The sequence below is a fragment of the Harpia harpyja genome, chromosome 22, assembly GCF_026419915.1.
Source record: "Harpia harpyja isolate bHarHar1 chromosome 22, bHarHar1 primary haplotype, whole genome shotgun sequence".
NCBI lineage: Eukaryota > Metazoa > Chordata > Aves > Accipitriformes > Accipitridae > Harpia > Harpia harpyja.
In genome coordinates, this window is record NC_068961.1 from 15,608,291 (window position 1) to 15,620,343 (window position 12,053).

The 12,053-nt window shown below is 43.1% G+C and overlaps 1 protein-coding gene across 9 annotated transcripts in view; it reads left to right on the forward strand.

The window, feature by feature from the left end:
* MAP4K4 (mitogen-activated protein kinase kinase kinase kinase 4) overlaps positions 1–12,053 on the forward strand; it is a 171,561-nt gene that overhangs the window by 127,116 nt on the left and 32,392 nt on the right. For 7 of the 9 annotated variants that reach the window (XM_052773596.1, XM_052773597.1, XM_052773601.1 and 4 more), the window contains exons 13-16: positions 5,145–5,306; positions 7,430–7,516; positions 8,186–8,413; positions 11,789–11,950. In XM_052773596.1, coding sequence (XP_052629556.1) covers positions 5,145–5,306; positions 7,430–7,516; positions 8,186–8,413; positions 11,789–11,950 — 639 coding nt within the window. The remainder of the gene's footprint in view (positions 1–5,144; positions 5,307–7,429; positions 7,517–8,185; positions 8,414–11,788; positions 11,951–12,053) is intronic. The other 2 variants (XM_052773599.1, XM_052773604.1) reach the window with 1 other exon arrangement.

The following is a 12,053-nucleotide window of genomic DNA, read 5'->3' on the forward strand; positions in this document are numbered from 1 at the left end:
CTTAACTCACCCCCCCCGTTTTGATGAAGCCAGTAAACAATGAAGAGCTTGGTAATGTAAGTTAAGATTAGTGTCAGGCATTGTGTCTCTGGGCTTCCATTGCTTTGTTGATATTTTTACCAAACCTTGCTTTCTTGTAATTTTTGCTTGTGTAAAGTAAGTGTATGTTTGGATATACCTGTTTAACATTCTTTGCGAAGAATTTTATGCATTAGATAATCTCCCTGGACAAGTTGCTTGTACTTGCCCCCTCCTTCTCCCCTCCCTCCCCCCTGCTTCCTAAATTAAAATCGAGGGCTTGTTCTTACAATGCTGGCACAGAGCCTAGACAGTTTTGACCAAGACTGCAACAGGAACGGTGTTTAGGACATCTGCCAAAAACTGTAATTCTCAGCAGTATTAGAGAAAAGATTACTTTTTAAAAGGCATATAGGTGACTTCTAAAACTCATTGTTGCAGGAACCTTATAATTTGCGTATTACTGAGGAGGTGGAAATGATAACGTTGTCAAAGTACAGAAAATTACCTGAAACATTTTGGGAAGGGAATTATTTGTCCTTCCCCCAGCGCCCCTTTAAAAATCATATGAAGACTAGTTGCATAAATATCAGCTATATGACATATAATTGTTTAGATAGTTAAAACAAGAAATCTGAGCTGTTCCTGGCTGTTCTAACATGTGTCTATGTTTCTGTTCAGCAACGTGGAGACACTGGTGCTCGGTGTGATGGGTGTCAAAAGCCATTTGAATTTGTACTTTGCAAAACTGAGTCCGGTTTGGTTAAATTCAGAATTAGCTGTGGTGGAATCCCATTCTGGGTGGACCTCCGCAGTTCAGGATGACTTCATTAAATGGTGTCTCTGTCCCTGGTTATGAGAACCCAAGATGGATGTTTTCGAAGTGGTAGGTTATAGCTCCATTGGCAAGTCATATAGTCCTGTAGAAGCAGATTTGTGGAGCACAATAATTAAAGTGCTGAGGACCCAAAGACTTCACTCCACATGTTTAAAGACAGGAGGAGTTTCTTTGGATTAGCTGAGGTCTAGACTGTGTGCCTGCTTGTGGTTGGAGTGCATCTGCCTTTTTAATTTCATCCAAAAGGAGTGGTTGGCACTCCAAGACATCTTCAAAATATGAAACAAAACTGGGTAAGTGGAGATGATTGGATGATTCACTTCAAAAGAGCACTCCTGATCTAAACAAAGATGCTAATGTTGGGGTACCTGCAGGCGATTTTTGCCAGGGCTTCGTTTCTTTTACAGAAGGGGAGATTGTTCGTATCTACTTCATTTGAATTGCTTGCACTTTGGATTGGTACTGAGTAAGAAGTTCTACTTCTGGTTTCTCTCTACTGTGGGCAAAGCAAAAGTCTCTTTATTAATCTTTCCAATCCTCTTCCTAAACTGATACCAGGCTACCTAATTCTTTGTGAAAGAAATCATTAATATATGTATTTATCAACCTTCATCTGAATATAAGGAATAATATTTTATGAATATACAATTAGAGGATCTATATTTATTTTCAGCGTTTCGCTGTATGAATGAGGTCCTGAATTTGTTGGTATACACCAACTGCATGTGTAGTTGCATTGCCCCCTCCTGGTAAATCGTGCTCTACTGCATCATTTTCCAGTTTGGAGATGTTGGCTTCCATTATGAGGTGGTCATTAATGTACCCTAAAACTGGACAAGGAACCAGAGTATTGACACTGTATTTTCTGCATGTTTTTTTTTGTTGTTGGCATAGTAAATGCCAATTTTGTGAAATGGAGTACTTTGAGGCAGTATGGGCTCTGTCAAAATTCTGGTTTGGCATCTCTGAAATTTCTTTGAAGAGTTCCTGCCCTTACCTTCTGGTTAACAGTTAGCTCCTTGAAAATAAGCTTATCATCTGACATGTACGAGAAAGTTGGTAATGCCATATCCAACTAAAGAAGATCTGGATATGCATCCATAATTTCAGTGAATCCAGATCTCTACCTGCTGTCTATTGGGCAACAGTGTTTTATATCAGACCTTTTTTGTAGTGCATGATAAAAATTACATTATCTAAAAATCACACTTACTAAAGTCAGAGGCACAAGTTTTATAATCAGAACTGACATTGGTTTTAGCTAATGTTTTCCCTGTCCCTCTCCTCTCCTTTGGGCAAGCCTGAGGAACACGGTGACCAGGGCATTGGTGTGTCCTCGTGGAAGAGTTGCTAGAGGCAGTCAGGAAGGCAACCTTGTGCCGACGGAAGGATGGTAGGAAGTCAGCTAAAGGGATGCTTCCGAAGACAGCTTGGGGGTCAGTGACAGCTTGCCACCAACCAGCTTTGCTATCGCTTTGACAAGATGTAGACTAGGACCCAAGAGATGCTTGTCACTGTAGGTTTCTTTTCCCTGGGCTTGTTAAAAGTAAATTCCACTTTGTTAGCGGCCAGTAGTTCGATGCTCAGGTTTCAAAGGCCACATGCAAAGGAAGCAAAACCTTTCTCTTACGGCTAGGGCTGGGAATAAGCAGATCGTGCGGGGTGTTTGTGCGGGCTCCTGCAGTGCCAGGTGCCTCCCTTGCCACCCGCCTGACGAGGGGCTGAGGCAGCGTCTGATGGGAAGGCAGAAGCGATGCCGAGAAACCCCATCTCTCTGTGTACTTTGGCGCGCAGACAATAGCACATTTGTGCTTTGGAAATTTGACTTAAATGCACGCTGGTGGCAGAGAATCCTTTTTTATTTTTTTTCTGCTTTTGCTGGGTAATAAATATCTACTGTTGGTGCTGAGCTAGCAATCTGGCTCAAGGTTTGCTTAAAAATCTCATCTTTTAACAACTGATTTTGTTTATTTCATGGTGCCATGGGAAATCAGCTCTCAGTCAATTTGTAACTTATTTTTCTCATATTAAGTTCAGTTATTTCTAATTACTGCTGAATACTTCTGCGTTGATTGAAGAAGCAATGAATTTGTTTCATCCGAAAGACCTAAGCTCTGCACATCTTTCTTGTAGTGGGAATGATGCCGTCCCAAGATCTGCAATATATCTACTTAACAATGTCAACACAATATTGTTAGACAGACAGGTTTCGTATGTTTTAAGAAGTGTTTGAGTTGATAAATGTGGCTATTAACCAGTCAGCAGTGTGCTGTCTCTTGCATCCTCAGGGCAACAAAATTGTTGTACTTCACATCTTAGTTTTCTTAAACAAAGAGCCTGTCAGACTTGATTAGCCAAGAAGCATCTGAATATATTGACTTAAATATCAAAATTGTTTGACACAGATGCCTATATTCAGAAATAAAAGTGCCTACTTAATCCTTTTACAGTGCTTAAAAAATGAAGGAGGGGAAGCAGCGAAACCTATGAAATGCACCGTGTGCCATAGCTGCCTTGCAGCACTTTTGCTATTTTTCTATCTACATTCATTGAAGAGAGCTTGCTTAAGTAAGAGAGAAAAGGCTGGTAGATGGATTTAGTTAGGAGAGGAGATGCAAGAGCAAGGCAGCTGTGTTTTCTGAGAAGATACAGAAAACGTGGGGGTGAAAAGAGCTTATGTCTTGTGGCATGGGAAGCTGGTAGTGAACCCAGGATGACGCTATGGGCCAGGAAGGAAGGTGTCACAGTGGGTGTGTTTGAACAGAGGTCTTCAAGAAAGTTGCATCTTTCCCAAAACTGCAGCTAGTTAAAAAGAATTGGAAAGCAGCCTGTTTTATTTAAGTACTACTAATTCTTAACCATCTTTTTTTTTTCCCCCAGTGTTTTTTCTCCACTGTCATGTCAGTATTGATTCCAGAAGATGGAAAAGGCTGTTGAGCTTTCAGTTACTTCATAGTCACGCAGGGTAATGGGCCAAACAGAGAAAGCTCATCCTGTGAAGTAACACAGGGAGTGTAGATTGGCCTTTGCTTGTTCAGCTGAGCACAGCTATCAAACGCTCACCAGTAACTAGATTCGGGAACCCAAATAAAAGCTTAGTCTGAGTGCTCTTGCAAGAGTACTTGGAGTGCCTTAGGACTGGCAAATCTGTGGCAGCTTTGCTTCAACAGAAATTGGTGATAGTATTAATCTTAACCTAAATGTGAAAAGGAATAAACAATGTAGGTTTTCATTTTGTTCTTGGGATTAAATCTGAGTGTGCTTCTTTGGTTAAAATTTCTTCTATAATTTTTCAGCATATTATAGAAATCTATAATGGAAGTAAATGTTGTAGAGATATTCCCAGTTGATGGTTGAACAGGAGACAGCTGGGTCTTTTGACGCTTAGGCAGTTGTGGGAGGCTGCCTGGGATTTCGAGGTAGGTGGAGTAACTGGATGCTTCTGTAGAAGTGCGGGAAGAGTTGGTCACGACTGTACGGGCATTTAAAATGTCTCCTCTGAAGTCATACGTAGTGCTCTGTAGACAGAAATGAGTCAGTTCATGCTTTCTAGAGCTGTTTTCCAGGTTCTTTTCAGACTTGAGCAGACTTATCAGCATCAGTTTGTATTTGGGTCATGCATGGAAGCTTATCTGTGTAAGTGTAAAAGCTTAGCTCAGCTGGTTTTCCGCTTTTACATACAGGTGCTTTTGATGTTCTGGGAGGGGCTAAGGTGCTGTTGGTCAGCCTTCCTTCTCTCTTAGGCAAAGTTTTGGGCAGTGCGTTAAATTGAGCTTGGTTGTTGGGCCAACACCACCAAACTCTTAGCAGATCATGAATTGTGTTAAGAGAGAAGCTGCTTACCGAAAGCTCAGATAGTTGTCATTTGAGTTTTAGCTGATTCAGTGGGGCTGATAATTCCCTTTTGGCAACATTTAGATAATGTGTTGAAGTCAAGGAAGTTGTCACTCTGACTGAGTTCAGCTGTTGTTCAGAGATTGAGATTTCAGTGTGAGCATCTCTTGAAGAGCAGCAGTGAGCTTCCACACCTCGGTTGTCAGGAATATGGTACGTGACTTTGTGTGTGTGCGTGAAGAAACCAGAGAGTAAGCAAGGCTGCTCTTAGGGATAGTTGTGTGCTGGGTATGAGTTAGTTTCCTGGTGGAACACTTGCATAAAATGTTTTGTCACTCAGTTGCAGAGCTTGCCAGTCCTGGTAAATCCCTCTCTTCACAGCAGAAAACAACCCCACCTCTTTCTTTGATAACAACAAAAGTAAAACTTTGTGGTTTCTTTTCCCTTTTTGTAGCAACAAAGAAGAGAACGGGAAGCTCGAAGGCAACAAGAGCGTGAGCAAAGGCGGAGAGAACAGGAAGAAAAAAGACGTCTGGAAGAAATGGAGAGGAGGCGTAAGGAAGAGGAAGAGAGAAGAAGAGCAGAGGAGGAAAAGAGGAGAGTAGAAAGGGAGCAGGTGAGTCCATGATACAGATATATGCACAATAGGTTTGTTTCTTCTAAATTCTAATTTAATTTTTTAAAAATTAGTAAGCCTAAAGCAGCTTAGAGGCAACCTAACGCTGACCCTTTCATCTTTGTTGTCTCTGACAGCAAACGCACTAACGTAGATCATAGGGCTTTATGGAAAATTCTGGCAGCCTCAATATTCCCTCAAAAAAAGAAGTCTTGTTGCGGTACTCATTCTAAATTCAGCTCATGCCCCTGGGCTTGACTAAAAACCATCAGAATTGGCAAAATCATCACTGGGGCTGAAAATAATTTCTAGGCTTGTCTTGCTGGATCAGTGGTTCTTGCAGGACATGCCCTGTTCAGAAGGCCTCCCAGAGAAGGGCAGCTCTGTTGTGTGTCAGCTTCTGGCACCCAGAATTGGTCAGAGGCACGTCATAAACTTTGAATATGCTGAATTTGAGATGGAACCTTTGAGCTGCAGAGGGTTTTCCTTCCTAAAACTTAAATAACGCAATCTCCCTCTCTTACTCTCTATTTAAAATCAGCTCTAATAATATATGCCAGTTCAGGCAGCAAGTATTTCTTAAGTTGTGTCAGTGTGCCCTTAATACATTGAAAACACAGGTGAGAAACCTTTTAAACTCTGAAATTCAGCTGCTATATTTATGCATGAAATCTGCATGTTTTAAAATCCTTTAGAAACTTTGATCAGCGTGATAATCAGGGTAATAATTACTGTGCATGTACTGCAAAATACTGATCCCAAATAAAGGGCCAAAACTACTGTCCTAGAGGCTGATTGTAAACTTCCCATTAACTTCAGGAATGCTGGTTTTGGCCTGATATACCTTAATTTTTTCTTATGTAAAGTCACTGTATTTGAGATCATTGGTAATTGTGTTACTGGGGAATTCTATTGTGTTTGTATATATTTCAAAGATTTTTGAGTCAAAAGGAGAAAAGACTAACCAATGGGAATAAATATATAGAAAATCTCTAATTACAGAATAGCAATTTGCTTTTGGGCAGACACCGGGTATTCCCCCAGCTGCTTTTTAAACTGTTGAAATGCTAATTACGCACAGTGCCAATAATGACAAATGGTTAATTGATGTGGCCAAGCTGAACCACTCTGAATTGTTTTGGTTTTTTTTTTTTTTAGAAGAAAAGACATGCCCCCTCTTAGAATTTTTGTTAACCCAAACTATGGCTCAGCCAATGTGCGTAACAACAGTATAGTGTATCTCATCAGTCTGTCACAAGACTTTCTATAGCTCCCATCGCTGTATCACTGATCCATTAATTTCTTTATACATACACTGTAAATGTGTGCGTGTGTGCGCGTGCTTGTGTGTGTGCGCATGCACATGTTACATACTTCCATTAATTGCATGATAGGACGTTACCAGCTTGGGTTTGGTGCTTCAGAGTTTGAGTTCTTCCAGGGGGTCAGGCGAAGCAGCGGATAAACCTCTCGACCTGCTGAGGCTGCAGGTGAAGAGATGGCTAGATCGCAAGAGCGAGCGAGTTTGGTCTAATATCTGTTTTCCTGGTGGATGTTTGTTTGTGTCATAACCATCGCATAATTCAGCAAGGCTGGCGGCGTCTGCTCAGGAGAAGCTTCTGGTGAGGGCGGCAGGGGAGACGGCAGGGCAGGTCCCGACCGCACTTGGCGGAGCCCCTCTGGGGGAGCTTGCTCCAGGTCTGCCTACACTACGCCTGGCTCTAGCTGTTGCTAACAGTTCATCGCACCAGTGCAACAAACTAATGTTTAATACAACTTGCATGTGACTTTGTATTGGCTGTGTTGAGTCAGACTTGCTGTGTTTTAACTTTCCAAAACCTTCAAGTGCATTTTGCTGCTTCTTGAAACCACTTCCAAAATACGTAAACGAGCTCTGGCCCGTGCCGGCAATGTTTGCAGGAGTGCAAATTTCAGAACAGAAGGGGCCAAAATCCGATGCTCAGGAGGCAGGGCTTCCTAAATTGTTCTGCAGGCACTAATCCATCCTGAAGTGCGTTTCTCGTTAAAGCTGAACTGGGGAAGTAGCGTGTGGTGTTCCACCCAGGGGGTTCTGATGCATTCCTTTTGAATAAATTTATTGCTGGGTAATTTCTATGTGACAGGAGTATATCAGGCGACAGCTAGAAGAGGAGCAGCGGCACTTGGAAATTCTACAGCAGCAGCTGCTCCAGGAGCAGGCCATGTTACTGGTAAAGCACTGTATCTGTTTTGTTCAGTAGCTATAGGATCCATTTATCTGGCCAGTCCTAGGCTTCCCTCAGTCGGGCACAGCTGCACTGACAGTATGACAACAAAGGAGCTTGATTAAAAGGCCATTTATGCTAGCGTCGTGGGCTGACAGGCACATATGAGAAGTGCTGTATGGTCACACTGCTTTCTGGGCAGTAAGAGGAGGCTTTATGTTAAAGTGGAACAGTTCTGGTGTGGTGGTCGAGTTTCTGAACAGACCTTGGCATTCAGTGAAGAACTAGAGTGCTTATGTTGCAGATCAAAAGCACACATGATATGTAAATCCACCCCAGGATACAATGGCCTAGTGTTGGTCTAAATCACTGTTTTATGAACTTTACACTGGATTTAGTATAGATAACTCTTTTTTTTCCTTTAATAAAACTCAGTTTTGACATAACTCTCCGATCATGTCAAGCTTAGCAGTACACTCTCAACTTTCCCAACATAAGACACATGCCATATTGGTCTAACTTAGCTCTTGGTTACACTTTAACAATGAAATAAATAAATAATAATGAAAAAAAAGCAACAACAACCAGAAAGGTGCATTTTTAACGGGATGGATAGGGACACGTCCGCCGTACAGTCAGTGTCATGTCTTGAATTACTCACGTGTTCTCTCAAAGGAATACAGATGGCGAGAGATGGAGGAACACCGACAGGCGGAGCGACTCCAGCGCCAGTTGCAGCAGGAGCAAGCCTACCTCCTGTCGCTGCAGCATGATCACAGGCGGCAGCAGCAGCAGCAGCAACAGCAGCAGCAGCAGCAGCAGCAGCAGCAAGAAAGAAATAAACAGAGCTATCATACCCCTGAGCCAAAATCCCACTATGAGCCTGCTGAAAGAGCGCGTGAGGTAAGTCCTGCTTGCGGGCAGGAATCTGCTACCTGCTCCTCTGCCCCTGCCTGTTGGCATCATCGTGACTGCAGTTCTGCTATAGTACAGTTGGAGGCCAAAGTGTCACTCATAAGGGGCAGGATATTTTAAAATGTTCACCGCTGGTTTCCAAACCTGAGGGCTACTTCTGAGTACTTCTGCTGCAATCATTGGAGGTCACAGTTTTGAGGTATAAAGGGTGGAAAGAAATTCTGGCAGGCTGCAGACTGAGGGGACCTGGTTTTGGAAGCATCGTGTCAGGAAGTTAATCTCATCTGCACTTCATCAGGCATGTTTTCATAGGAAGCATTGGTGCAGTTGGTGATCTGTGTCTCTGGCAAGTACTGGCGATTGGAAATTGGGAGGCAATTGGAAAGCACGAACCTATGAGGGATGCTTGCACACAGCACCGCTTTACATGTGGTGCTTTAGCTCTTGGAAATTTCCTTCTTGTGAACACAAACCTGGTTTTAATTAGTTTCAATTTTGAAGTGTTAAGTATTCTCTTCTGAGATCACGTCCTGCTCTTATGGAACTCTGTGGTGCTGCCTTCTTGGACTCTGGGCACTCACAGGTCGATCTGAAATCATCAGAGTGCTGTTTGTTTCAGTGAATGGTCCCCTGTCTTCACTGGTCCATGGGTAACATTGCTAAGCAAGTAATTGCCTCTCTGATGCATACTTGGCTCTCTTTCAGCGGTCTTATTCTTATATTTCCCTTGAGCATCATACTGCCCACAAACCACTGGACTGGGTAATACTGGTCAAAGCTCTTAATGGCATTCATCACCAGCATGTGAGAACTAGGTAATCACATTTTGGAATGAGAACAAAAAAAATCCTTGGAGCTGTTGAACAGCTTTCAGTCCACCTTCGTCCAGTAGTGCTTCATTGCCTTTGAAGTATTGCTGTTGGCGCTTGGTGAGCCCAAACTCATTTTCTTGTAGATGCTGTCGTCCACGTTGGTCATAAACCATGTTTGTGCTATCTCATCCATTCCTCTTGGTGGTTGAAGTATCTGGTACGTCTCTATCTCTCTCTCAGAAGAAGTTCAGACTTGTCCAGTATGTGGTGGTGCAGACATGGAACCAGCCCTCCTGACCTTGTTGCACGTTCCTCGCCCACCTCAGTGGAAGCATAGTGCCAGTCCAGCACTACTGTCCAGCCTGGAGGCTGGCTTTGGAGGGATACAGAACTGTATCTGCTCCTTGTCTCCCATTTTCCTTTCGGAGTTGAAAAGAAGAGAAACTCCTGAAGATTCAAAGTGTTATATCCTTTAGCAGAACCACTGACTCAGCTATTTTTCTGTCATAGTCTTTTTCTTTTGTGATTGCTCTAGCTAGAAAGGAGTAAAGCGAAGGCACAGAAAAATTTTGTTAGTAGTCAGATCTTCCCAGAGATTGCTGTGTAATAGTCTTTTTAAAAAGTGTGGTAGAATTATAGCCATAATATCTCGGTGCCTGGCAGTGGGAGCAACACCAGTTAATCTTAACAGCAGGCATTAACTCTGATGTCATTCTTGACATAAAGTAGTGAATTGGAGTGAGTGTTCTGTGCTTCATACTTGGGGGGCATACTGCTTTCCAGAGAGTCTCCATCTACGGAGATGCTGACCATCAGGATGATAAACTGAAGTGGACTAACTTTCCTGTTCTGGCAAAGTCTAATGCCGATTAGGTGTTTTTTTCCCATTGCAGTAGCAATGAGGATATAAGGAAAAGGACTTCTAAGATTGGCTCTGGGAAACAGCAGGGAGCTTAGAGCAAGAAATGAGACTTAATACCGTTTTCTGGTCCAGACAGTCAGATGACTGGAACAGGGCCTGTTTTTATCCAGCAATGCACTCGCTATCTCCTTCCCACTTCTTGCCTGGTTTTAAGGACATGTGGCTCATGCAGTTCATGTGCTTTGTGGAAGAAACCTCCTATCATCTACAGCTCGAGACAAGAAAGCCTGTTCCTTCAGACAGAAGGACTTGGGGCTTTTCCTTGTTCTATTCATAACAAGGAGTCTGGCCTGTTTTTTAAACTTTAAAGGATGGCTCTGTGAAGTTGAACATGGTGGTGAAAATGATTGTATGGTGAAGATGCTTGCCTCCATTATTGTTGTACTTCCCAAGACATGGTGTATTTTGTGTAGACCTGGCAGAAGCTTGTCTGCTTGTTCCCACAGGCAAACTGTTACTGTCCTCAAATTTTGGAAAGCAGAAGCAGGTTGGGTTTGTAAAGCAGCCCAGCTGAGGAGTCCTGGAAACTTGCCTCTGTCTTTTGACGTGGGTATATGAACAGCCAGTCTCTCCAGACCATCACTGCTAGGGAACAATTAGGAAACCACCCCAATACTGGTTTTGTGCTCCAGGCACAAGGGTTAAAGCAAATCTTGTGAGCAGAATCTCAACAAATGAAATCAGCCCAAGCTGCCAGTTTGATCTTTCTTTGACGCTTTGATAAAGTGCTGGGAGTTCAGCATTCCTCAGAGGCAGCTCCCCTGGCAGAAACACACATGCTGCCCTGGCTCCAGCAACAGGCTGTCTTAGGAAATGGAAGGATATTTCCTTTCTGCCTGGAGCCTCCGTCTGTCTCTTGCCCTTCATACCTCTCACTTTGTTTGCAATGCTGCGGCCTTGGAAGAGGCAGCATTTCTGCATGGGGGCCTCGCTTGATGTTCTCTTGAGGACTGAGCACTTTCTGACTTAGTCTTCCCCTCGACAAGCTCTCGAAGTTAGTGTATGATCACTTCTACACCTCCCTGAGAACACGAAACAAGCTACTGGGATGTTCACTGCAGCCCGTGAGGTCCTGTTGGGTCTATCTCATAAGAGAGAGGATGACCAGTCCTACAGTTTTGTACCTAAAGCCGAATGGCCTCCAGTATTACCGGGTAGAGAAGCATATCCTATCTCTTCTTGTATTGCCAAAGAGACAAATACAGGAAAGCAGATAATCAAATACCATTGGTTGAGTAAGGTGGGTAACTACAGTAAGGGATAGCAATGGGAAATTTACTTTTATATTGTAAAGTTGTTTCTGTTTTCATATATCCTTTTTATTGTCTGTGAGGAAAATACTGATGGATAATAACTGGTCTAGGCAGAAAGAAGCCCCATAATGACCTTTCACATCTTACTGCCTGCTGTATCCTCTCTTCCTGATGTTTCCATATTGGCGTACTTGCCACTTTGGTGCAGTTCACTCTGTGTTTTACAGTGCTGGTGAAAGCGGTAGGGAAAAAATCCTGCCAAGCCCCAAATGTATTTGGTTTCTTTATGGTAAAGAGAAGGTGGTATTCATCTTCATATTTCTAGTGTAGTTGGTTTTATTGACTCCAGGCTTAACCTCCATTTATTTTGGCTTAGGTGGAGGAGAGATTTAGAAAAACTAATCAGGGCTCCCCTGAAGCACAGTCTAAACAGATGGGCAAAGTGTTGGAGCCACCAGTGCCTTCAAGATCAGAGTCCTTTTCCAACGGAAACTCAGAACCTGCTCAGCCTGCCCTGCAGAGGCCGATGGAGCCCCAGGTAAGTGCCCAGGAAAATCTTGGTGAGCCTGGAGGAAATGCAGAAGTCCCAGCGTGTTTCCTTCAAATTTGCAGATCTTGGCGCTTAGCCTTATGTAAGGGGT